The 27,604-nt window shown below is 46.1% G+C and overlaps 1 protein-coding gene across 1 annotated transcript; it reads left to right on the top strand.

Annotated features, from left to right (window-relative positions):
* Positions 1-64: 64 nt before the first annotated feature.
* Positions 65-25,581, top strand: LOC311217254 (alpha-2-macroglobulin-like protein 1; the record flags this gene model as incomplete). The annotated part of the gene is made up of 35 exons (XM_084299163.1): positions 65-132; positions 1,978-2,164; positions 2,483-2,645; positions 3,442-3,494; positions 3,778-3,798; positions 4,936-5,089; positions 5,532-5,616; positions 6,161-6,281; positions 7,121-7,238; positions 8,238-8,347; positions 8,686-8,853; positions 9,855-10,079; positions 10,190-10,253; positions 10,781-10,926; positions 11,070-11,219; positions 12,024-12,218; positions 12,689-12,773; positions 13,377-13,530; positions 15,375-15,603; positions 15,904-16,027; positions 16,191-16,312; positions 16,741-16,792; positions 17,197-17,280; positions 17,714-17,890; positions 18,216-18,297; positions 18,946-19,102; positions 19,959-20,033; positions 20,241-20,412; positions 20,841-21,055; positions 21,328-21,543; positions 22,269-22,384; positions 23,048-23,138; positions 23,440-23,508; positions 24,722-24,824; positions 25,541-25,581. The coding sequence occupies 35 exons, from the start codon at positions 65-67 to the stop codon at positions 25,579-25,581; spliced, it is 4,392 nt and encodes a 1,463-aa protein (XP_084155289.1).
* Positions 25,582-27,604: the final 2,023 nt, after the last annotated feature.

Below are 27,604 nucleotides of genomic sequence, written 5' to 3'. Positions count from 1 at the left end.
GGGGCAAAGGGGGGACAGAGGAGAGGCTCACCTTCCTGTGGAGGGATTCAACCTGCATTCAGCTATGTGGAGCATCACTCTCCTGTGGGGCAGCATCCTTCTGCCGTGTGCGGCTGGAACATCTGCAGTGATGTAAGAACCTCAGCTGCTTCGCATACGCGCACTGGTCTGGGGGGTGTTCTTGGGGGTTGGCAGTGTTTCCAAAGAAGACGGAAGGAGTTTCTTCATTTCTCATCTGCCCAAGTTTTCACTTGGTCTTCATGCACCCTCCCCACCATGCTACCCCCATTACTTGGCTCTCCCTCTAGTGCCTTTGGTATAGACCAGGTACTTCTGCAAGGACTCAGGTCATACCAAACTTGACAGCTTTCTGCATGTGTTTAATTCTGACCTGCCAACATCTCGTATGTGCTCCTGTGTTCCAGAATATATTTCCTTTCGGGCTTTGCTTTTCTCCCCGGAGCCAGAAGTTGCCATTTAAACCTTTAGCAGATAAATCTGTGTGCCTTTACAAACTGGGCAAATGTGAGTCCAAGGTATCTAATACAGATGATCTTTGTAAAGCACTGTGCTGATTCTGCCTTAGCTGGCCGTGTGCTCCCTACGGTAGATGTAACAGTATGAAGTATGTCACTGGGTCTTAGCTGTGTTTCCTCAAGCCATGTGTGGTGTCAAATGCACAAGCGTAGTTTTAAAAGCCTGTTCTAGTGGGAGAACAGCCTTGGACATACTCTATAGGCTGATACAGCTTCCAATCAAATAAGGCTTTGCTGCTGCTTGTTTCCTACTGTTGCCTTCAGCATGAAGGCAAGTATAACCTTGATGGTTATACTGCTGGTTATAACCATCAAGTATAACCTTGATGGTTATACTGCTGGCTTCAGCAGGAAGTCTGCTGTCACACCTGCATGTCAATGCTTTTTGTAGCTTTATCAGAAGGTAATCCAGCCTGGCTCTAGGGATCCTTGAAAAACAGCCTCAGAGAGGCTGTGTGATACTTTCATAGCTCAGCAGGCAAGGACATGGGAAGAATCAGCAGAGGGGTGTGAGACAATGTTCTGAAGTAGAGAGTGCACCAAGGGACCATCAGGAGCAAGTGAGGTTTAGGAAGTTCAAGGAGTAAGCCTTTAGTACACATCACATCCTTTGACATTGTGGTAAGCAGGAGGTGCTGTGAGTCGTCCTAAGAAGGAAAATCAAAATGTTGGCACCTGTTACCATCTCCCCTAATATTAGCAGCAGACAGGCTGCTCAAGGCAGCTTGACAGCACTCAATTGTGAAAGCATTCAAGGCTCCTGGCCAACAGGACTTTGACTCTCTCTTGCTGTGGTTATGAGCTCCAGCTGAGAACTGCCAGCAGTTCACATATGTGAACTTCACCATATCTGTGCTGTTCTGATCTTTCAAGGCCTTGCACTCCTGTTGCTGCAAAAGGTGCTGATGCTTGACACAGCCTAGGGACAGTAAGCAGGAGTAAGTTTTCAGACCTCCTTGAATGTTGGCATTTCTTTGGTTCTAACTGCTGCAATACCATTTAAGGTGAAACAAAACAAAAAGAACAGCTTGTTGGTATTACCCATGGGCACAGCTATGACAGCAGCCACAGATGTGTGAGATTTGGAATGAGAGCGAGGGCGGGTATGTGAGGGGCTGAAGAAAACGTGTTTATGAGATGCTGTGTCTGGGACATGAGGTCAGTACACTGGGTCTCGTACAACAAATGGCATTGGTTTTGGAAGCAGAGACTGTCTCTTTCTGTAAGTGTATGCAGCATGTACTGTAGCCTCAGTGGTAATGCCTACATTACCAGTAGATGAGAACAGTGTGATCTGCTCTCACCAGGATCTTGACAGTGGAATACAGCAACCAGAAGTCTTACTAAGAAGTACCCAAATCCCAAAGTCAAAACTCATCCCATCAGAAAATCAATTTCATCTGGGTTATCTATCTATCTATCTATCTATTTATTTTTAAAGAAATTATGCCGTGGCAATACCATCTCAGCTCTACCACCCCTTCTCAGAGACAGTGTGCCTCCAGCTCAGCAGAAAACAAGCAGTCCCAATCCATGTGACAGTAACACTGCAAAGCAAAGCTGGGAATGCAAGTCTAATCACGCAGACCATCTCTCAGCTCATCTTCTTCCATTGCACAAGCTTCCAGGTGAGGAGGATATTTTCAAGGATTGTGAGTAGGGTGGCTATTTCATTTTCTGCTTTTGCTGGACTGGAAAGACAGTTAACTGTGTCATCCCATGGGACTCTCTTAATCAGGCTCCGGATCTTCTGCTTCAGCCTATACAGGTTCTTCCTGCTGTGTACCTTTTTACTCTTCTAGAAAACATTCTGAAAAGTACTGTGATATCTTTCAGGGCAAGAAGGACTGGAGCAATAAGAAATCAGTATAAAAATCATTATAACAAAAGACTGGGGATCCACAAACGAGATTCAGCTTCAGTTATGGTTACAATTATGCCTGCAGGTCCCTCCCCCTGTTGGACAGCCAGAGGAAGTAGCTTTTATTGAGATCACAGCCTTGGGAGCCGATTCAGAGGTTCAGAAGAAACAGAAAGTCCTAATCAAGCATGCAGAGAAGAAGACTTTAATCCAGACAGACAAACCTGTGTACAAACCTGGACAGATTGGTATGGTTATAATGCCTTGTGTTGTGAGAGGAGGGACAGTCCTCAGGCCACAAATACAGGGTAGCCTCCAGCTCCTGCAGTGGGGCCTGCACCACCTCCAGCTCTGTTGGAGGCTGTTCCTGCTTTGAGGGATTTGGGGATACCTCTGCCACGTGTTGGCATGGCATGTTTTCTGCACTATTACCCATACTCGGACAGTGTGCCAATGTGAACAGGGCTTGTGTGTTTTGGCAGAGGCATGAGAAAAGGCCCACATGGCACGGTGTTGTAGTCATGATTGCTCCGGTCAGACATGGTCTGTGACTGCCCTGAAGCCTTATCTCCCTCACAGACTTCCTCAGAGGAGGATCATGGTGCTGCAAGCCCCACCACTAACACAATTCAGATCACCTCAGTGCAAAGCTGTTTTCCCCATTATCTCTCCACCTGCTGCTGGCACTGACCTTCACTGAAGGCAATACTGAGGGCTTCAGTGTAGGTCCAATGTCCATAAAAAATGCTGTTTCTCACCAGTGCAATCAGCCTTCCCAGAAACCCCATACTGTCCCTCCTACCATTTTTTTTTTCTTATTTTTTTTTTTTTAGCAGGCTACCAGCTCAGAGCAGGTCTTTGAACTTAGGCACTAAGCTTCTGCCCATACCCTTTCAATGAAGCACACTGGCACATCCATACATACTAACAGACTTTCATTTAGAATCACAGAATCATTAAGGTTGGAAAAGACCTTCAAAATATCTGGTCCAACCATCTCCTTACCACCGATGTCACCAGTCCTGTTTTTCTTTTGCTCTATAGTCAAGTTGCGAATCGTAACCTTGGATCAGAACTTCATTGCCAGCAATGAAACAGTAAGTCAAGAGGGGAGAAAACTTAGTGTGTCTGAAAGTGCTATGGGTTGCCTCCACGTTTTTTGGATCAGCGTTTAGCACTGCTAGGTGGACAGCTAGTCTCAGTCTTGGTTTCGGTGCTTAAAAACACCATTGGGTAATGCAGATACTGTTCATGAGATCCTGGGGCGTTGCTTAGGGAAGGCTCATGGATGACTGAGAGACAAAAATGCTGGGGAGGGGAGAGGGGCATGAGAGGTGGCTTTCCTGAAAGTGTCCTACCACTGTTATTTTCTTCCCACAGCACCGCCTAGTGGAACTGAAGGTAAAAAAACTTTGTTGAAAGTGGCGATCTCCACCCCTTGGGGAAGACAAAGGTTTGGAGATGACTGGGGGGAGGATATGGATGCAGAAAACCAAATACCTCAGAATGAAGGAGAACAGCACTTGAATTATTGCCCTTCCTTTAGTGTCCACACAAGTGTGGCAGTGCAATGTTATGACACCAGTCTCATAAGGGTTCCTGCACTGCCAGTGAGAATCAGTTAGCTGTCCAGCCAACTTTTCTAGAGTGATCAGAATACTTTTAGTCCCTCTATCATGTGAATTGAAAGTTTGTGAAAATATAACATCTTTTTCAGGAGATTTTTATATTTAACATACAAAAAATAGAAGTTAGATCAGTTAGTGTTGTGGCTACACAGCTTCCTAAAAGATCCAAGCTTCCTAAAGCAGCTCTCAGGATATTGACCTTACAATCTGCTAGTCTTAATACAAAATGTAAAATATGAACTACAATCACCCAAGCTGAGGAAAGATGCCCAAAAGCAGTGTGTTTGTAATAACCCATACAGAGAGGTCCCAGTTCCAAACAGCAACAGACAGTTGTGGGCCAACCATGACTATCAATAAAGCCTCAAAAGGAGCTTACAGCTCCACAGCCTCTGCTCAGCATCACAGGTCTTTAAATCCCGCTTTCTGTTAGGGACCTCATGTTGCCTTGCATGTTGTCCGGAACTTATTTCCCCAGACTTTCCCAGGGATTCAAGCTATCACACTCCCCAGTGGTCACTCTAGTAGATCATGCCTTAGGCAGCATGTGCTGTCAGAATTGACCACTCTCGCAGTGATCTTGGGGATATGCCAGCTCAGATCACCAAAGGGGCATTTGAGAGGAACCACCTCTATCTCTTAGTGAGACCTGCTGGCAGCAAACTACAGTTTTGCAGCAGTCAGTGAGATGGTAGAGAGCAATAACACAATAGAATGGCTTTCTCAATGAGACAGGGAGAAAGGCCCTATAGTCTTTAAGCTGGGACTCACCTGAGCACCATAGCTGTGTCATAGGTCTGGGCTCTCAGGATGACTATGTGCACTCAAGCCATGCTGTGGTAGCACAGGTATTCTGGAAGTGTCTCTTTTTGCACTTGTAAATAACCATTCTCTATGACTGCCTACACAGGACCCTAAAAGGAACCGAATTGCACAGTGGCTGAATGTTACCCCTGTGGGAGGCATTGTGGATCTGTCCTTCCCTCTGGCTGCAGAAGCACCAGTTGGAGAGTATACCATCAAAACGCCTGACCGCACACATACCTTCAGTGTAGAGGAGTATGGTAAGGGTCTAGGGAGCTCACAGCAACAGAGGAAAATTCATTCCCTCCAGATTCCCAACTTCTTGCAGGGCTGAATTGGCCTTGCAGCTGTGAACAGCTGTGCTAGTTGCGCAATTTGTGCTAGCACCTCAAATGTCCCACCATATGCTAATAGGTGTTATCACTGACTTTCACTCAGACCCACTGGCTTTCTCCTTCCACATGTCTTGAGGAGGGACTGAGGCACTGTCCTGCAACTGTGCTCTGTGAAGTGGACTAAAGCTGTCTACTCACACCACACTCTCTTAGCCATGCTGCTGTTGCATTCCTACAAGGCCTTGTGCCAGTCCTGTCAGGGACAGGGACTGCCTTTCTGTGAACAACCGTCTGGGGAGGTTCTGGACATCTGGGACAAACAAGCTCTCTCTCCTTACTGCATTATATTTCTCTTGCTTTCTCACAGTTCTGCCCAAGTTCAGTGTCTCCATCCAGATGCCTCAGGTGGTCACCATCTTGGAGGAGACCTTCCATCTCCATATCTGTGGCATGTGAGCTGACTTACCTTGGCAGAAGCTGCATTCTTACTCTTTTAGAAACTGAGCAGCTATCAGTAACCAAGCGCAAAAGATCTCTGCCAACTGTCCCCCTTGCTGATGTCTGGTACCCTGACATCCTCTGCTAAGGAATTCTGCTGGACTCACCTTTCTCTGTATTCTCTCTCCCTACTTATTTATCTATGAGACTGAAAGTAAGACAGTGGATCTCCTTGGTGAGGCATGTGCCATACATTACAGTACCTCTGCTGCATTGATTACTGCCACTGGGGAGGGAATAATGACTCAGACTTGTGGCCAGCACAATGTCTGCTAGCACTGTCTAGTGGGATTAACGTAAATTTAGAGAGGAGAATTCACCCACCACTGCCTTCTGCCTTAATCTGATTAAGTCTTTGTAAATTCTTGGCTCATGATCCATGAAGATATTTCCAGCTGCTGGGCTGTATAGCTGCAAACCACAGGCTAAAGCAAATATCATTTGTCTTGAGTCATTGTTTCTATGCATGTATGTAAGCCCTCTCTGCTATTTCACCAGGTACACATACGGAAAACCAGTTCAAGGTAGTGTGAAGGCTGTGGTGTGCCGTAAACATATCCAGTATAAAAGGAAGTCTCCCAAAGCCAAGCGTAGTATTTGTAAGGACTACATTGGCAAGGTGAGCACATGGGCTACCCAATACTCCTGAAAAAGAGAAGAACAGGGGCAAAGAGAAGGAATAATGCTAACGTAAGATGTGGGGTGGGGATCAGCTGTTGAAGCAGCATGTTCTTCAGTCCAGTCAAGGATGATGGACTAATACGTTCTTAATTTCACTGTGAAATAATTGTAACCCATCTCAGTAATTTATCTAAATGCACCTTGGTGCACTCAAAGGAAGGAGCATTTGTAGATAAGCTATCTGCTGCAGATTTACCTACAAGCCAGGTATTGTGACAGGACAATAAAAATAGAGATACTGTCCACATCAGTTGATTTCTGATGGATGCCTCTTAGCAACAGATTTTCAACTGATGTAAAGAAAGATGTATATACTGTTTCCCAGAAAGAGCTGTTTTGGAAAGACAGATTACCTCTTATGTCTAAGCAAACAATTGCAGTTCAGCATAAGCTTTACTCATTTATCTTTGGGGTTGAATAAATGTATCTACATTTGTTTACGTGTTTTTAAATAACCCAGCATATATATATCAAAGATAAATCCTGCCAGAGCAGAAAACATCATGTTTCAAGGAGAAATGGCAATTAATGTTTCCTAGTGGTGGGTGAATGTGTAAAGGATGTAAAGCATGTTTCATACACACATGCTTGTGAACCAGGATCTCCTATTCCTCAGTGCTCCAGAAAGAAGATGGTTCATGCCAGTATGGGCAGTGCTCCTTTATCTCAAGTGTCTTAGTCATGTAATTTAGACTTCTAGGCCTTGGGTTTAATCTGCACAACAGAAATGATTAGTGCATTCATAATCAGTTAACAGATTCAATTTCACTCCCTCAGACAAATGAGGACGGCTGTTTTACCACTGAGGTGCACATTAAGACCTACCACCAGAAGCGTACTGACAATTACGATTTCAACCTAGAAGTTGTGGCTGCTTTGAAAGAAAGTGGAACAGGTAGCAAAAAAAAAAAATCTACATTTTGTGGAAGGTCTTTTTATTTACACTCTTACAATATGTTTTCATTTGGGTTTTCACCTGCAAGACTCCCTGTGTCTTGCACACAGGGAAAACGTGGAACTTTATACACTGGCTTCCAGGGGGCAGGTGTTCAGAGGGTTGTGTCTTTCCTGGAAGCACTACAGCAGCATGGGGCGTACCACTGAGATCTAACTCAAACAGGCAATGTAAGTTCTTCCAGTTGTAAGATAGGCTTTACCAGTATGCTTGCTACTCTAGAAGTTGGTCTGGCCATTCCAGCTCTGACAGTCACCTTGGTTTATCAGAGGTGGACTAGAGCTGCTGTTTCTCCTCATCTGGTTACAGGAGAAATGTGGAGCAGGCCACATTCTTTTTTTTTTTTTTTTTTAAAAATCACATTTTAGGAAAGTCCTTTGGAATGAGGAGGGGCTTAGAGTAACCAGTGATAACCTGAGCCCTGACTGAGCCCAGAGCTAAATCTCCCATCCTGGAAGGTGTCCTCTCTTCCAAAATGTTACAAACCATTCCTTACAAGAAAATGTTTCCCAGCCCCTTGCTGAAAGCAGTAATATGTATTCACTTACCAAGCAATGACAGTGATTTCAGTTGGGCACCACATGACAAGACAGCAGACCGTAAAATAAGTTGTGTAGTCAACGGGAAATGCTGCCTTATAGCGACTCTGCTGTGAGAATGGAAGGAGAATGAAAGGGGATAATTGGGAGTGGAACAATTTTAAACAAAGTCAGAAAGAGCATTTGTGTCTGGCAGAAACTCCCTGGTAGACCTCTGTCCTTCCAGCAGCTCACAATGTAGGAGACACTATTAACAATTACTGTGTGTTAAATGACTTCTGAAGCTAAATGGAGAAACTACAGTTCCCTGTGAGTGATACATTTACCTCCATCCGTTCAATCCTTCTGCCTTTGCTCATACACGTGATACTCACTTGCATGCATCTCCTGTCTTTCTTAGGAGTGGAGTTCAACACCACTGAAAACTGCAAAGTCACTTTTGGTATCACAACTCTTCAGTTCTGGGGGACAAGCTACTACTATCAGCAAGGAGCTCCCTACTATGGAAATGTAAGCAAACAGAGCAAAAATGTGGAATGTTCAGCCTGAGGGGATGGCAGACACAGAAATAATGAGTCCCCTTGCTCTGAGCTGTCCAAAGCTGCCACAACTCTTCTATCCCAGTCTTTTCTTTGATGTCTCCACCAAGAGATAATCCAAAGGTGTGGCCACAGAATAGGTACATAGCTTTGCCAGGTGGGATGGCTTCTGCATAAATGGCGAGGCATTGGAGGAATTTGGGAGGCCACACTGAGAATCCCTTTGCAGAGAGGGGAACTGAGTCTTCTGCTGTGAAGCAGATTTTCACTCCCAAGGCCTCCAATTTTCTGTTTTCTGCATTGTTGCAGCTGGAACTCAAAAGTGGCAATGGGACCCACCTGAAGAACAAAAAGGTGATCCTTACAGTGTCCTATGGTAGCAGGAAGCAGACCAAGACCTACTTCACAGATGACACTGGGATGGCCTCTTTCATCTTAGAGACTTCAGCATGGAACAACAGTGAAGTTCGACTGCAGGTTAAGGCCAATGATTACACTGGATTTGGCTAGCACTAAGCGATGCATCCCTCAGATCTATAGTCGATGTCATTGTCTCTGTATAGCCAGGGAGGTGGAAGTGCGGAGCAGTGAAATGACAGACCTAGGGCAAGAGAAATGAGCCAGCATTCTGATGCCACACACAGTCCTTGAACAGTCAGGAGACATGATGACAGACAGGTGTAAAAGGAAGGAAACTTAGGAGAGAAAGAAGGAAAACTAGTAAGGAACCAGTTGCTGCAAGACAATCTGGATCAAAACACGTAACCAGGATAGAAGGAGCAGAGTGGGAGCTAAAGATGGCTGCCAGGTATAGGGAAATGACAGAGAAAAGTTCTGTCTGCTTTCCCAGGAACAAGGAAGGCTTGTCTGCTCCTCGGGGTAGGTTTCTAATACCTGCCATATCTACACTTCCTAGTCAAGTCACTTCAAGGCAAGTCTTTCCTTTTCATCATATTGTATTTAGTATCTTACATGAAGGATCTTGACATGGCTGGAAATCTGTAAAATGTTAATTAACATCACAGTCTCAGTACAGATAGATCATAGCTTAGAGATGAGCAAGGCTATTGATCGTCAATTGTCCCCTGCCATCCCTACTGAATGGATCAGGGAAATTGCTAGAAGAAATATGGTGCGTGACTGGAATAACACTGAACAGTGAAATACATTATCAGGGCAGATCCATGTTGATACTTGCCCCACATGTACCATACAAATGTGAAGGGTTCAGTGGTTTGATCCAGGGACTATTACGCCACTCTGCACAACTGAATGATTTGGCCTGCTCTAAGGATAGCAGAAGCCTCCTCCTTGCCTCCTTCTGTACTTTTATTTCTCCTTCCTTCAGGTCAGTATAGTGGTGCTTTCAACACCTTACTGTGGGAGGGTTCAGAGGCTGCTGTCCCATCAGTCACAGTTTTGGCCTAGGGAGATTGTAAGAAATCTTTGACGACTGAGTCACCTTCTCTATGCCACAGGCAAAGACCCAGCCAGAGGAATTCAGCAGTCAGAACGCGAGGGTGTCTTATGGTACTGCATCCCTCACAGTGAGGGCCTTCTACTCCTCCAGCCATAGCTCTGTGAGGATCCAACCAGTGCAGGCAGCGCTGCCCTGTGGGGATGTGCAGCAGGTCACCGTGAATTATCATCTCCTGGCCACTGAGCTGGGGGACGGGGCTGCCGGAGCAGAGTTCTACCACCTGGTGAGTGCAGGGCAGCACAGACAACGAGGTCAGCTTTGCAATGGGTTTGTGTTGGCACAGGGCCCTCTGCTGGCCCAGATCAGCCCACTGCTCTGTTCATTCCCTTTTAGGTTTTGGCCAGAGGATCCCTTGTGCATCATGGCCAAACAAGAGTACTTCTTGATCCACCAGTAGGTAAGAGTGTCTAAATACCAAGAACAGATTAAGGACCCAACAGAAAAACCTACATGGGGAAGGACAGAGAGATCTGAGACCAACAGGAAACAACAAAGCTAGAAAAAATAATTCAAGTGGAATGGCAAATATGCTATCTCTCTTCTGCCTTCTAGTTTCCTTTTTTTTTTTTTTTTTTTTTTTTTTTTTTTCGGATCAAATGAAGAAACTGTGAGAAGTTAGCTGCCAACCAGGAATTATCAGAGGCCTCCAAGAGAAAACTCGGAGAAATATATTTGCCACACTCCAGTGGAAAGTAATTTCTCTTGCAAGCATGCAGTGTTGCAAGATCCCTCATGATACAAGATCAGTGCTAAAAAATGGCACTAACCTACAGCCTGGTCTAGCCTCCCCAGAAGCAAGACAGAATAGCTTTTTATCCAAGTAACTGTACAGAAGTATTGCAGAGGAACCATTTTGCTGCCATAATCCTTACAGTCAGACCTCCTTGCCTCTTCCTTTACTGCTGTTTCTCCTTCTTTGCTTAGGTCAGTATAGTGGTACTTTCAAGATCAGTCTTCCCATTGACATCATGTCACCCATGGCTATGCTCTTTGTTTACACTACCTTCCCTGAGGGTCAGGTGGCAGCTGACAGCTTCAGCCTGAAAGTCTCCAAGTGCTTCAGGAACCATGTAAGTAACACGCAAAACATAAGGGGGTCATAGGCTGGAGTGTAGCCAATTAACTAAAAACTGACAACAAATGTCCAGCAGAACCCAGTAGTCACAGATTCCTCGTTCAATGTCTTCTGCCCCTTTTTCTTCTTCCATTTCAGGTGAAGCTTGGCTTTTCAGACGCAGTGGCTCTTCCAGGATCAGCTGTCCATCTCCATTTGCAGGCTGCACCACGCTCCCTATGTAGCATTCGTGCTGTAGACCAGAGTGTACTTTTGCTAAGGCCAGAGGCTGAGCTATCCAGGGCTAATGTGAGTTTAAGGCTGAGCCCTGCTGATATTGGAAAGATGCCTTTTGAATATCTAATTACAGTCACTGGGTAATCAGGCACAGTGGATATATCAACAGGTATTTAAATGGGGACAGGACATGGCTTCATGAGGAAAAAAAATGAAGGCAAACATCAATCATCAGCCAAAATTACTGGTTTCTGTGGATGGATCTAATAGAATAACCCACTGACATGCCCAAGTACAAACTAATGACACATTCTTGCCAAACTTAGTGTACTTTGCAGCAATGGCATCCAGATGTCTAGGGACTTCCATCTCCTGAACCACCTTATGACAGCGCTCCAAAAGAAGAGTTACATTAGAAGATATGCCCAGTGTATGATAGGCTCCATAACTTCGTCCCAGCTCACATGAACTGGACAATCCTTCCATTCACAGACTAGACTGGAAATGGTGCTTTGGCAGTGGAAATGTCTAATTTCTCACCTAGGCCTGGGATGCATTATGTCTGAGGACACTTGAGCTGCATCTTGACACTGTCTTGGCAAATCCAGGATGTGCCCTCAAAGAATCCTTCTAAGGATTCTTACTGGCCTCCTTACTGTTTGCATTAAGCTCTCAGGTGAAAACTATGAGCCACAGCTAGGCACATATTGTTACTGTTCATTCTACATATCTGAAACTTGTGAAGGTTTTCTGTGAAGATAGAAAACCTTTGGAGATGGATTTTTGTGGCAGGCAGGATCCAAGCTCTGCGTCCATCACAGAGAATCTTGCCAACCTCTCAAACTAACCCGTACTGTTTTCATTCTCTGCCTGCAGGTGTACAATATGTTCAGTTATCCTCAAGAGCACCCCAGTATCCTCACAGACTCTTACAGTGACTACTGTACTGTCCACAAGAGTTCAGGAACCACCAGTTCTCAGACCACACTTCCACCAACAACTACATCACCCTTTCTGTACAACAGCTATTCTTATGCAGTGTCCCAGCCAGATGTCTATGGACTTCTGAGGGTAAATTTAATTTCCATAAACCCTGAAATACTAGAGCTGTGCCCTTTTGTATGCTGGGTCAGCCCAGAGCAGCTTCACAGACTGTTCTTCCTGTAAACACAGCAACTTCACGTTCTGAATTTGCCAACCTTTTGAAGTAATAGATTTCTGACATCCCATGCTCCAAGCTTTATAAATTCCCATTGATAAGGCACATCCCTAGAAGCTGGCTTACCACTTATCCAAGACTCTAGGCCCTCAGACTTTGTAGTGGTTGGAAGGAAAGGGAAGAGTCAGAGGAAATAGGAGGTTGGACCTAGGCTTTGTGAGTAGGATGGCTCCACATTCTCCCTGTTTAAATTTTCAAGTCAGTCAGAGGTGTTACAACACAGGGTGGTTGATATGTTGGGAGGTGGGGACAGAGACAAACCCCAGACATACCACTCCCTCCACTGAAATCTGCCTTCCTTTCTTCCCCTTCTCTCCCCCAGAATTCAGGTCTAACGTTTTTAACCAGCCTTAAAATCAAGTCTCCAATCGAGTGCCGCACCCAGACCACTTTCTACGACTACATGTGTACATTTTAATTTATCCTGTTTCTTTGGAAATCACGGGTAACATACAGGTTGCACAAGGGCAGCTAAACGTGCAGTGTGTTGAGGAACTGGGAATGGCTTCCAGAAATAAGTGGGACGTTGCACATGAGATGAAAACCACAGGAAGGGGAAGGGTCCTGACATGTCTAGTGCACTGGAGTGGCAGAGGGTTGACTGCAGTGGTTCATCTGCTTCTGGCAGACAGGAGGATAATATGGCCAAGGGGAAAAAGCTAACTCTCCCATAAAGGAAGATATGTTTTTAAGACTGAGAAAGGTCTCACTGTAAACCAGATAATGAGCCAAGATTGGCTCTGGGCAGTATAGTATCCAAGTCTTTCAGCAGAGGCTGAGAGATCAGAAGTGTGAGCAGGTGGAGTTCTTCATGGGGGAGCACACATATGCTGAAATCCACGTGCTGAGTAGTCCACTGGAAGTAGTGAAGTAGGTCAAGGGCATCTTGGAGAGGACAAGGGGGATCAGAGTGGGAGAGGGAGGGATGGAGAACTGGGTTTTTCCCAGCTGAACTGTATCCTGATCTCAGCAAAGTACTGTCTTTGAACGAATGCTTATATTCCCAATAGCTTATGACCATCTGGAAGACTTGGAAGACTTGGATCTAGAACTAGATGATGCTGTTGAATATGCTGAATCAGAGCACATTGAGCTGGGCAGCAAGGCAGGGCCAGTACGTGCCTGGTTTCCTGAGACGTTCATCTGGAGTCTGGTCCCCATCAAGTGAGTAACTGTGGGCTGTGGCCCCACACGGACTTCCTGTCAGCCACAGCAGACAGAGAATGGGCAGGAGCAGAGCGAAGGCATTACCATCTTCCATGCCCATAAAGAAAAGGGGAGTGTGAGGAACTGGATAAGGAGTTCAGCACAGTTCCTGGATCTTGAGGTTTTCCACATGACCCTGGGGAACTTAAAATCACAGGCTCCTGTAGGATGGAAGGGGCCTCCTGAGGTCTGGAGCTCATCATCCTGTGCAAGGCAGATGAAGTTTTAGATCAGGTTGCCGTAGTCAAGTTTTGAGTGTCTCCAGGGATGGAGACACAAACTCCTTGGGTTCTGGTGTTTGACTGTTCTCATGGCATATTTTTTCTTGTCTCAAGTCAGAATTTTCCATGTTCCTGTTTGTGTTTGTTACCTCTCATTGTATCAATATGCACCTCAGAAGAGATTGGCTCCATTGTCTCTACACCTTTGCATTAGGTAGCTGTAGAAAGCAGTGTGATTTTACCATAGCCTTTACCTTTAAATACTGAACCCCCTGGTTCTTTCAACCTCCTATTTTACATCAAATGTCCCAGCTCCCTCATCATTTTGATAGCCCTTCACTGTACTCATGCAAGTATATCAGTCTTTATTATACCATAGGACAAAAACGGGACACAGTACTCCAGATGTGGCCCCACAAGTGAGAAATATAGGGTAAAAATAACTTCCCCCCAATAACTGCAGTCTTCTTAATATAGTCCAGAGGTAGATGACCTTCATTGCTGTAAGGGCAAATGAGATGACTCACACTCAATTTTTCATGCACCAGGATGCCCAGCTGAGGATGTCCTTTATCCTATTATCCAGATCATTAATAAAGCCATTAAGCAGTGTTGGTCCCAGTATAAATCCTTGAGGGATGCCACAGGCAAACAGTCACCGGTTGAATTTTGTGTCACTGTTCACCATCCTTTGACCATGATGGTCAAGTGAGTTTTCTGCCCAGCTTATGAGCCACTTATGCACATATCACTACTGTTGCTACAAGGGTACTATGGGAGACTGTGTCAAAGGCCTTTCTGGAGTCAAGTTCACTATTTTGCCCTTATTCACACTGTCTGTCATCTCAGCTTTCTTGATTTTGCCATGTGTCAACGTTCTCCATCTGTAAAATAGGATCTTTACCACTCCATCTCATCTGGCTGGACTAATCACAGTTCAGAGCAGGGACCATCTTCTGTTTTGTGTATGTGGGTCTGTAAGTGGCTCTTTTAATGATGACTGCTGACCTGTGGTTGGGAGTTTGGGAGTTAGTCTAGTCACAGCTCATTCTTGGCAGTACAAGGGAAATAGGTAAGGGAGTCTGCAACCCCATTCTTCCTCTGTCACTTCTCTATATCCCTGCTCAGATGAGTCCCTAATTCAAGAATATATCTGAAAAATATTTGTAGTATTGCCTTTTCCCCCAGCTGCCTTCCTCATGAACAACTTGGTTGTATTTCATAGGTGTTACATTTCTGTGATTTCCTCTATAACCTTCTCCATTGACCACAACAGCCCAAACAATACTAAAATGTACCACCTCTTCATATGGCAACCAAATGTGACAGTTGTAGGCATGGTTATTTTTTAATAGAGTGAACACTATTACTACTATTACTATTGCTATTACTATTCCTATTATTCAGGTTAAAGCTGTGATTTAAATTCAACAACAGGAATCTTTTTTCTGTGAGTACTGTCACATCAAAATGTGTTCTTCCAATCCTTCTCCTCCCACAGATGCCTAGAAATCTTCCCAAACACCATAAGAAGTTTTTACAGGGATAGGGCTCACCTCTTCTGCTCTGTTTCCTCCTCAGTGATTCAGGATCTGCTGAGTTATCTGTCACAGTACCTGATAGTATCACAGACTGGAGTGCCATGACTTTCTGCACATCAGAGACCCATGGGTTGGGAATCTCAGAGACCACCAGCCTGCGGAGCTTCAAGCCCTTCTTTGTGGAACCCATCTTGCCCTACTCCATCTTCCGGGGAGAGTCATTTCCCCTGACTGTCAAAGTTTTCAATTACCTGAAGCAGTGCATGGTGGTGAGTGGCTCCCTCCAGAATTGGTGTTGGGCAAGGGAATGTGTGGTAACCATACTTTACTGACTGAGGCCCTCTTCAGAAATCAGCTCTTCAGAAATCTCCACACACCTCCATCTCTGTCCAGGTTTTCCTTCCTGATAATCTCAACACTGTAGGGTTGTGATGCCCATGGGCTGTTGGTGGCCCACAGGTATTGCAACAGGGCCATTATCAAACTCACCCTGGGTCTAAATGACATTTGGATCAAAGAGCTTAAAATAGCAGCTCTGTAACCTGAACTCCCTTTTGTTTCACCTCTAGCTCCAGCTTAGCCTAATGAACTCCAGCGATTTTGAATTTGTGCATGCAAATGTCAGGTTCACCGTTTGTCTGTGTCCCGATTCAGCAAAGACATTTTTCTGGGATGTGAAAGCTACTAAGCTAGGTAAGAGGTGGAAAAGGGAGGGGCAGGATCTCAAGCAGGAATGGGACTGGTCTGGAAGGGAGAGTGACCTGTTATGGGAACCATAAATGAGTGGCCTTAGGCTGAACAAACTGAAATGTAGACACTGATGTGCCACCTGGCACCTTAAACTTTTGTTCTCTAGGGAAGGTGAATTTCACTGTCACTGCAGAGGTGATTGATCAGAAAGATGTGTGCACTGAGAGTACAGCTGTTGTGCCAGAGTCTGGAGGGAAGGACACAGTGGTTAAACACCTGCTGGTGAAGGTCAGTGTGCTTCAGGTTCCTGGTGGGATCAGAACTGGGTCAGACTCAATACAGCCTGGTGGGGTGGGTCTAGGAAGGGAAATCCCGCTTGTCTGTTGGTACATTTCCCAATGAGGCTAGTCAAGGAGAGGTTCTTACAGTAAGTTGTGTAGGGTTGAGAGCTGAATACCACCAGTCTGGATATGCTTGGTAAGACAGAGACATCAGAACTGATTGCTAGCAAGGCAATGTAGTCAGAGGCCATGCAGCAGCTAAGAATCTTGCTTCCCAGCAAAACTTCACCAGCAACATGCATATCCCTGCTGTCTTTTTAAAGCCCTTTGCAAAGCCCATGAGGATGGAAATCTTGCAGGAAGGTGGGGTGCTGTGCAGCTGATATCTCAGATTATTGCTCCCTCTTCTGCACTGACAAGCCTTTTCCCCACCAGGCAGAGGGGCTGCTGGAGGAAAAGACCCACACCTCGCTCCTGTGCCCTAAAGGTAGGTGCAGATACCAGAGAGATAGGGACCATCTCTCCCTAGAAATGGGGCAGTACATGTGTGAGAACCATGGAGACCAAACAGAAGCAGGGTGGTCTGTGAACAAATCCAGGAGTGTCTAGAAGGGCATGGAGAGGGGCAGGTCAGGGATTTTGGAACTTTTATGGAGAGGCAAAGCCATCCAGCATTACTCAGTAGCACAAGCTCTTGGCAGCACAAAGCTGCCACATGACAGAGTCACACATCAGTGGGTGGCCTGATCTTTGTGTCACCCTCTCTTTTCAAGGCTGACTTCAGTACAGATGAGGTGATTCCAGCCTTTTTTACACCATCTCCTGTGGATGCCTGTGGCTCTGCACTCTCCCTCCTGCCTGTTGCTATGCTGATGCTTTTGCCGTTTGCAGGAACTTCAGCTTCAGAGACAATCACTTTCACTTTGCCAGAGAACATGGTCCTCGGGACAGAGAGAGCCCACATCTCTTTCTTAGGTGAGATCCAGAGGGGACTTAGAAAGTAAGATTTTTTTCCTGCAGGATTCTTTTCTTCTAGTGCCACTTCTGTAACTTCTGTAGCGGCATAACAGGAGGAAATGTGTACAGGGAGGTGTAATATTGGGTCCCCATTCTTCCAGAGAGTTATCCAGTCCTGGTCTCTCTTATACAAGTGACACTGGGCTAGATGGGCTTGTAATTTCGCCAAGCCAAGAGACATAGATGAGTACCATATTGCTATTATTACAGGGCTGCACCTTTGATCATATAGCTCTGCATGGCCAGAGCCCTGTAGACATTAAAGTCACCTTAGTGTGAACAGAGGTGAACTGAGCCCACTTTTAGCAGGTTATCTGGAGAATCAGTGAGCACAGATTTTTTTATATGCAAGAATATGTAAAGCTGCCAAAGCTGTGATTCTGTTGTACAGGTGACATTTTGGGGACAGCACTGGACAACATAGATGAGCTCCTCCAGATGTCCAGTGGTTGTGGTGAGCAGAACATGGTTCATTTTGCCCCCAATGTCTTTATCACACGATACCTTAAGGAGACAGGACAACTGACTCCGGAAATCAAAGAGAAGGCAATTGGCTATCTGGAAAGTGGTGAGTGTATTTCTGCTCATGCTGGGTTATCAAGCTGGTGATATTCACTACGCTAGGTTGTACAGCGGGGACCTCAGGAGAGGTGATGCTGAAAAGGATTGGTACAGCGTCATTTGTGCGATGCCATGGGAATTACAGTGTTGTGAATCAGGCTGCCGTGTCTCAGCTAAACAAAGGGTTCAAGACACCTTTAAAAGCCCTTTGCTGAGTTCCTCCGAGACAATGCTTTCTATAGTGATGTGCAGACTTATTGTCAGGGCAGGTTGTCACCTTGAGAACATGCCAGACACAGAAAATTTTCACTACCTCCACTCTCTTCCTGCAGGATACCAACGGCAGCTTCTATATAAACACGCAGATGGCTCATATAGTGCCTTTGGGGAAGGAAGCGAGCCAGGGAACACATGGTAAGCAGGGATGTCCAGACAGAGTTGAGGAACAACAGCCTGACCTGGTCAGGCTCAAGCTGTCCTGGATTTTGGCCTGGGGAACGTAAGGGTGTCTGGAGATTTGCAGGTATTTCGTACAGACACCACTTCTGAGGCTTTTTGGAAGAGCACCACGAGACAGTGAACTGACCTGAGGTACTGCTGTTTGACTGTTTGTGTTTGGACACCCTAACCAAGCCTGCTTTTGAAAACTTGGCTGCAAAGCCTTCTTCTTTCCAGCTTTTCCAGTGTGCTTTGTTCCCAGAGGGGATTTGGGAAAGGGGCTGAGTGAGCAGCCTTTATACTTACCAAATATCAGCCCTCGTGGGTTTAAATCACAGATGTGGACTGTGTTGGAATTGGAAGAGGTCCAGGGGAGCACTGAACTGTCAGTGAATTTTCTATCTCAGACATCCTCTTTCTGCAAATGGGTGAATCTGAGCTTGAGTTTCAATAGCATCTATCTCATGTGCATTGCTTCCAGTTCCCAGTCTGCTCAGAGGCTCTGACATGCTGGCATTTCTCCAGGGATGAGATAACAGAAAACACAGAGACTTTTGTCTCCTTCTGGAGATGGATGTCAGTAACTAATTCAGTCTGATTTTCTTCACCCTTCCTTGGCTCTAGGCTGACTGCCCTTGTCCTCAAGACATTCAGCCAAGCCCAGGACTTCATCCATATAGATGAGCAGAACATAAAGGATGCTGCCAGTGCCCTGATTAAAAGTCAGACTCCATCTGGCTGTTTCAAGAGTGTGGGGAAACTCTTCAACAATGGCCTGATGGTATGACATACTCTGGTTGTTTATTGGATACCTCAGGGCTGCTTCACTTTCTGGCCCAATGTGGGTGCCAAAAACAAATGAACCCTGCTGCAGGAGGGAGGCTCTGATGTGCTCAAGGTCACCCTTGAGTGACAGTCAGGGCTGTGCTTAGTCATGGTTGCATTTTTGTTATTCCCTTGGTAAACAGCTTCCTTTCCCATTGCTGAACTGCTGTTTCATCCTTCAGTCTGAGTTTCTCCCTGTACAGAGAGAGTCTGAAACGGAGTAAATGGCGATTAATCGCAGCCACCCATGTGAGACTCACCTTACCAGGGATGTGCCTTACTCAGTCAGAAACACAGCACTTGTACATGCACAGACACACACACACAGCACCATCAAAGCAGAGCCTGCAGCAGTTCAATGCACCAGACCTCAGATAATTACTCCTCCAAGTGAAGAGAATGGTACCTTTCATTTCCCCTTGCAAAAGCTATGTTTTATTTTGGTCCTTCACACCCTGGACCCTCGTCCAGGCCCTCAGCTGAGGCGCCACTGTGCAGCTGGGTTGTGGGAATATCACTTTCCCCTGGCGCTGAAATCTGCTGCTGCAAATCCTTTGCAGGGAAGGGAAAAGGGAAAAGGGAATGTGTTCTGTGTTCAGCAGAGGGTGATAAGCTACACAGAGGAGCTTGAGGTGCTTTTTTTGGGAAATGGGACCTGCTAGAATAGGTACCACCCGTGGCACTTCTTTAGCAGAGGAATGGGACCAGCATTGCTGTCTCTGCTGGCTTGGAGTTCACTTGAGGCAGAATGCAGTGGAAGACTTCTCCTGCTCTTTTCTCATGGCATCTCTCCTGTTTTGTGGTGGCTGCAGGGTGCAGTGGAGGAAGGACTGGGGCTGAGCTCTGCCATCATCACAGCTCTCATACATGCTGGGACACCACGTTCTGTGAGTAACAACAGCAGGGACACTCTGTATGTGCAGCCGTGCTGCAGACAGTACAATGGCACCCTGCTTTTGTTCACACAGGAGTGCATGATGTGTTTTCTCCCTGTGTGTCCCGTCCCTATTTCCACCCTCCCCTGCACACATCAAGGCTGCATTCCCTCCCCATACACCCTGCTATCAATTGGTGTGCTTTTATTTGCATCCTAGGACCCAGCTGTGCAGAAAGCTCTGAAATGCATAACGGACCTGGTCAATGCTGACAGCGGCAGTTCCAACCTCTACAGCCTGGCACTAGCTGCAAATGCCTTTGCAGTAGCAGGTGATAAGGCACTGAAGCAGAAAATCCTCAAAAGACTGGATAAGGCAGCCATAAGATCAGGTACCAGAGACTGCAGGACAGGAGAGAGGGGTGTTGGCAGGACTGCATGGAGAACCCAGGGCTGAATCACCAAGAGAATGTGGGGCAGGAGGGGGGGAACACTGGCAGAGTTCTGGGGAGAGCCCAAAGCTTGGATAGGCTCTGTTTGCCACAGGCTATATCCACGCTGTGAGACAAACTTGCTCTGTGGATGATATCACAGTCCTGATCTTCCAGGCATCCAAACAAGGGGAGTGTCATGGATATTGTAGAGCTCCTCCACAGCCTGCAGGTCTGTTTTTTATTGGCAAAAGCAGGATGTGGAGGACAAATAGGAAAAGATGTACCCATATCTTGTCCCAGTTCATGTCTTTACTCAGTGCCTAGGAACTCCAAGGTCATTAGATACAGCTACAGGCTCAATAAGTCTTCCTACACTCCACCTCTAGATGCCCAAATATTCTGGAGTCAACAGTCCAAACAGGAAGAAGATTCCCTACATTGGTATCGGGCTCCATCTGTTGATGTGGAATTGACATCTAGTATCCTCATGGCTCACATTTCAAAGTCAAGCTTGTCTTCAGATGACATCAGAAAGGCATCCCAGATCGTGTCATGGCTCATCAAGCAGCAAAACCCTTATGGAGGCTTTGCTTCAACCCAGGTAATCCCCTGGGGCCATTGGCAGTAAAGAACCTGCTGTCAGCTGTGGTTTTGTATTTAAAAAAAAAAAAAAGAAAAAGTTAAAAAAAAAAAAATTAAAGTATGGATTTACAAGCCCCTGGGTGTTGATGAGCGGTAAATATTTGTATTGCTCTGAGTTAATCCTGTGCTAAAAGTCCAAGGGGAAATCTCAACCAGGGAGGGAAAAGCTAAGGACTGGGATGCACAGGAAACAAGGATTCTCTTTTGCCAACTATGCATCTCTTCCATCAGGACACAGTGGTTGCCTTGGAAGCCCTAGCTTTGTATGCAACCAAGACCTTCAGCAAGGATGGCCCTGATCTTCAGGTTTCTCTCTCCTCTGAGGGCTTCAGTAAAAACGTCCGAGTAGACAATACCAATCGCCTCCTGCTGCAGACAGTGGAGCTGCCTGCCATTCCCAGAGATTATACAGTGCATGTACAGGGCCATGGGTGCCTTTTCCTGCAGGTAATACCAGTCCAGGGACAAAAGGTCTGTCTGGGGAAAAAACATGGAAGCTGGGGGCCTCTACCTTGCTGTTAAGTCAAGACTGAAAACAGCCTGCTGCAGTGATTTGCAAGAGTGTGGGGCTTCAGAAAAAGATGGAGCATGACTCTTTGCTCAGTCAGATAATGATAGGACAAGGGGTAATGGTTTTAAGCTAAAAGAGGGGAGATTTAAATTAGAGGTTAGGAGGAAATTCTTCTCTCAGAGGGTGGTGAGGCACTGGAACAGGTTTCCCAGAGAGGTTGTGGATGTCCCATCTCTGGAGTTGTTCAACACAAGGTTAGATAGGTCCCAGAGCAACCTGATCTAGTGAGTGGTGTCTCTGCCTATGGCAGTAGGGGTGGAACTAGATGATTTCTGAGGTCCCTTCCAACCCGAGCCATTCTATGATTCTGTGATGATTCTATGATTTGGGGCTGGTAGGAGTAGCTGGGATCCAGCAGGGAGGAAACTGCAGTTCCCAAAATGAAGTCAAGATCATTGCCACCCAGTCAGAGCTGTATTTCTGCTCCAAGGAGTGCAGTGACCACCACCAGGAGCAGCACAGTAGCATCACCTCTGCTTCTGCCACATTATTTTCTCTTACACCAGTGCAAGACAGAAAATGGCAGCAAAAGACTAGACAAGGCTACTCACCATCAAAAAATTGCTGTTTTATGCCAACTAGCCTCTTTATGTCCTGACAGGCAATTCTGCAGTACCACATCCCTCCACCAAGGAAGGACCTCACCTTTGCTGTGTCTGTGCAGACAGAGTGCACAGCACCCGACGCCACCCAGTTTCCTGTCACCGTTCACGCTCGGTAGGAGACACTCAGTTTCCCCTCTCCTCCCCTGTGCTAAGAGGCTCCTGGCACTACACCAGTCTCTTGATAGCCAGGATTCCCCTTTATTCATGAGGTCCAAAAGCTAAGATGTCCCTATTCTTTTAACTATGCCACTCCTCAGCTGTGTGGAAGGTACAGGGCCATGGAGGGATGAGTTGGGCTGTAGTCCTATCTCATCATCATGCCAGTCATCACAAATTCTCCCAAGCTCTGTGAGTCTCACCTCCTTCTAAGACTAGGTTCCAAAACACTAGTGTTGTGAAGGTCCTGTGGGACTTCCTAAGTCTCCCTCCCTCCTGGTTAGCTGTCACATCACTCTCCTCTGCTTTACCATTGCCTGATTTGGGACAGAAACTACCAACAGGACAAGAGGAGGATGTGATATTCCCTGCCCTGACTAAAGAAGGAAACTCCAGAAGCCCCCAAAGGAATAAAATTCTCCTAGGCTGAGCATAATTCAAAGATAAATCAGGGGAAACACAAAAATTTATCATAGTGCAGAAGCAGGTATGTTTACAGGAGGAACACTGGAAGGAAAGGCAGATTCCTCCACCTGTGTCCCAAAGCTGGGCTGGAGTATCTGTGGAGATCATGGCTCAGAAAGTAACATTAGTGCTGTCCCCTGGGTTCCTGCTGCAGCTACACAGGGAACCGTGTGTCCACCAACATGGTCCTGATCCAAGTGGAGCTGCTGTCTGGATACAGCCCCGTGGCAGATTCACTGGATGAGGTGAGACCACAAGTTTGCGTCCAGCTGGGATGGGAGTGGTGGCAGATGTGTGTTGTGCAGGTTTCTATGCAGAACCATCATAATTTCTGTGGACAGAGAAACGTTGTTCTTTTCCTTCTAGTAGATCCTTACACACAGAGTCTCTTCCAAGCCACACAGTGATCTTCACCTTTTCTTCCTACTGCCTTTTCCTACCCCAAGCACTTTCTTGGCCATATGAACATTTTAGCCATGCAAAGGTCAAATACCCCTGAATATTTCTGCTTCCTGCTAGAGTTTTTCTGACTTTTTTTTTTTTCAGCTAAAGAAAATGCCCTTAGTGAAGAAAGTTGAAAGTGAAGCTGACCGAGTCGTTCTTTATCTGGAGGAAGTGAGTGAATTTAGATTAATGTCATCACTAAGAGGACTGTGGGCTGGCAGATAGCTTTTAGCTTACTCATGCATTTTGGCTCTATTAGTATATTAAGTATTGAGAACTGCTGTTCTGCGTACCAGCCACATTTGCTAACCTGGAGAAGTATGTGTGTCAGCCTGCAGTATTTCAGCTTTAGAGACTGTATACGGGGCCACTTAAGTGAAATGCAGCTAACTGATGATAAGACTACATCTGCTGGCACTGTTCAGAGACTGCTGAAAGTCCATATACAGTGTCTGATCAGGTCTGGAGAGGTAGGAGTATCCACCCAGTAAATTCAAGCCAGTCTGAATTCTTAGAAAGCCCTTAAGTGGCTTGAATTTAGTAGGGCACATCCTGTATTGCACATGGAATTTGCCAAGATCACTCAAAATTAAACCAAGTGGTTGTGTGAGCTGCAGTGCTCACTCCACAGCCTCGTTAATCAACAGATTATCGACCACTCCAGGTTTTCTCTGGCTGTATGTAGACATATACAGCAAAAGAAACACGAGCTGTCGTGAATTTAAAATTCTGAATTTCCAAGGAGCACTTCTACTGTTCTGTGATTCTTTATCTCCAGCTGTCATTCAGCCGAACCAAGTTATCCTCATAGAAAGCTGGTTATTGTAATGCATCAGACTTGCAGGAGGACTGCTTTTGTTACATGTACAGCACAGGGCAGAGAAAGATTTCAGCTCCAGCTGCCTGGTAGCACAAGATGGGACTGACCATCAGCATCTTGTGTAACTACCATCATCCAACAGATGTTAATCCACAGCTTGGATGTGGCTGCTTCATGGTGAGAGTTATGTGAGGCTACAGAATAAGAGCTGATGCAATAGGACTTCATATAAGCAAGTAGCCACTGTGGCAAAACACATGAAGGAGAAGAGCTGGATGGGAATGTGGGATTCGTTGGGAAAGCCAGCTCTGTATTTATATACCGAATGCACATTGACTCTGTGGACTTGATGCCTTTCATGAATTGAGTAAATTTTGGAGACACAAAATGGGAGATGGCCACAGAATGTGAAGTAAATTTTTTTTTTTTTTGAGATGGACTAGAAGGCAGAGCAGATCTGCTGCAGTGGTGATGTCTCCACAGCAGCCTGGGTGAGAGCAGGTGGAAGGGATTGTCTTACACGACTTTGGTTCTGGCTCTAATCTGTGCATCTCTTGGTCTTAGCTGACTCGACAGCCTCATGCCTACACTTTGCTGATGCAGCAGGACATGCCAGTGAAAGATCATAAGCCGGCTAATATCAAGGTTTATGATTACTACATGCCAGGTGAGCTTAGATGCTGTACTGCAGAAATCACAGAAATGTCCCACTGGGAGGAACTTCCTGAAGCTGTCTTTCTGAAATTAGGCTTTCTGGTCTATGACAATACCATCCCTAGCATGTTTATTTAACTGCCCCTTAGAAACTCTCTAGTGGTGGACTTACCCTCTTGGGCTTCAAAACAGTGGATTTTTCTTTCTCTGGACTCAGAGCTTGCAAGCCTGAAGTTGGCATGTGGCTCCACTTAACATCTAACTCTTCCAACAAGGGATAGGCAAGAAGCTCGGAGCCATGCTTTTGTACACTCATTTTGTGGGAGGCAACAAAGGAAAGGGACTGTAGTCACTGTGGTGAGGGGATGGCTTGGAAGAATGACAGTAATAATTTGTTCCCCGTTCCCTGAGGTCTTTAGCAGGAGGAAAAGCTGGAAATGTGTCTAGGATTGTTATTACTTCAGAAAGTGGGGAGTCCATAACCATAACTGACCTGTTTGGAACTTAAGGCTTCAACAGCTCACCAGCCCCATAACCTGAGTGAATCCAAGCTAGCTGCAGCACCGAATCTTTGCTACATGCAAGTGGTTCCATGTGTCAAAGTAGAGGGGAGACATGGGCTGTAAGCTAAGGGGACACCTCTTCTAGAAACAGAGGCATAATGCTGGGTTGCTTTAGGGAGTTTTTGGAAAATGTATCTCACTGGTATATTTTCCTCTCCTCTTTCAGAAGAAACAACGGTGATCAGCTACAATGCTCCCTGCACATGAGGTGAGGGCTGGACACCTGTTTTGTCATCACAGGCATGGTCCTGAAGAGTTTAGAGAGGGAGGGGGATGCAGGCAAGGGCTCTTGGTCAAGAAACTTTCGACACCACACACTGAGAGTAGGGAACAATTAGCAAGGTTAAGGGTGAATTCCTGTGTCCCAGTGATTAAACTGAGGAAAGGGAGAATTGAATTTGAAGTGGAAAGTTTGAGGTGACCAGCTCTTAATAGAGCTGAAGGCACGTTTCATAAAACAAGGGCTGACTGTCCTGAGTCTTACCACCAGTCCTGGCATTTTGTATTGAGTATACTTAACACAGTTCCTATTTATGTTATTTGTCTTGCAATTCTGCAACCCTCCAGCCCTGTCCATGCAACATGCTGTGTCAGCTTTACTGCAAGGCCTGACTTCTTTTCAATGCCAAGCCTTCTGCAGCCTTCTGAGCCATGCCAGGGAATGGATACCTGTCCCATCCCGCTTCCAGGCTGGGTGAAGGCAATGCTTGAACTCTGAGTGTCTGGTCATGTTCTAAACTTTGCTGCATCCCCGTGCTTCCTTGTCTTCAGTCCACAACATGGAGAAAAACACCTGCTTCATGGGTCACCTGTGGGAGACACACAGCCCTGCCCTGGGATGCCTGCCACAAGCCCCACATTCTTGGTGAAGATGCTGCTGCAGGCTTCGTACAGGCAGCTAAGATGTACTTGTAGGACAGCCAGAGAGAGCTCTGTCCTTGACAGCTTGGCAGTCTTGTTTGGTCATGAGGCACAAAATAAAACCCTTGAGTTCCCAATGTTTAGTTTTAATACTTCCGGAACACAGACTTTTTTGTCCTTTTTTTTGTCTCCACAGGAACAGGAACAGACATTCTCTGCAGTCTCTGTCCATCAGTCCTTTGTCATCCCTGCTAACAGCCACCACATGGAGATGAGAAGCAAAGAGAAAATACTTGAAATTACCTTCTGAGCAATTAGTTTCCTAAAGGCTAGGACTATCCCAGCTTTCTTATTAAAAGTCAGTAGACTAGAAGTGTCTGGTTGAGTGATCATTCAGGTTTACCGTTTTTCTTCCAAACTAGGAAAATCATCTTTAGGAGAACATGGGCAAAACAACTCTGTTCTGTGTTTGCATATACAAGTTCTAAATTCTGCCCTGACAGTAGCAGACTTGCTCGGGAGAAGGTAGAGCACATGCCAAGGCAGAGTTTGTACTTGGTGGCTGTGACCAACAGATAAGCTTTAGTCAAAGGCAAGGGAGGACTGGGATATGTTCAACAGTTCTCTGGCCAACAGCTACACTTAAAGAACTTTACCAAGAGCAATTGGCAAGGATTTACTGCTGAGAGGGGTTGAGAGGCTACAGTGTCAATCACACTGCATTCCTCTCTGGAGCCTGCTTCAAGAGCAGGAATACAGGAGCTTGCAGGAAGGACATATGAGATATGGCTGTCACAGCATGTACAGTTGCACCTTATACCCCAAAGCTGCCTGGGTCTTACTCAGCAGAAAGTGCTGGAGACCATGAGGAGAGAGCAGGGGAGGAGATAGAAAGATTGTACACCGTTGATGGCAGAATTAGTATCCTTATGGGCTAAGCCTGCAGTTCATCAACAACTAGCACAATGACAGCAAGGTCAGGGGTGATGCTTACTTTAATTCTTCTTCCCAGGAATATACCAGATATATAACAGCCCCCCCTCACAGCCCAGCCCCCTCCCAGTGCAGGCACAACTGCTGGACCGTTGTGATCCCTAAGTCCATCCACTCAGGCACAAGACCACACGGGTTCAACTTTAATGGGGGCAGTGTCCTTCTACTGGGGGTATCTGGGGCATCTCCTTCCATTCGGTCCCCAACCTGAAACATTGGGCAAAGGCAGAAGTCATGGTGTGGCAGTTTCTCACTTCTCCTTTACCACAAAACTGTGACTGCCTCCTCTCCTTTCTGAGGAACCATGTGCATGTGGGAAACAGAAGGTAAGGCAAACAAGGAGGGAGTGATCCAGCACCTCCATGGCTATCACCAG

The sequence above is a fragment of the Netta rufina genome (assembly GCF_964035555.1).
Source record: "Netta rufina genome assembly, chromosome: 1".
Classification (NCBI taxonomy): domain Eukaryota; kingdom Metazoa; phylum Chordata; class Aves; order Anseriformes; family Anatidae; genus Netta; species Netta rufina.
Note: the sequence above shows the minus strand (reverse complement) of the source record. Positions and strands in the feature narration are given on the sequence as shown.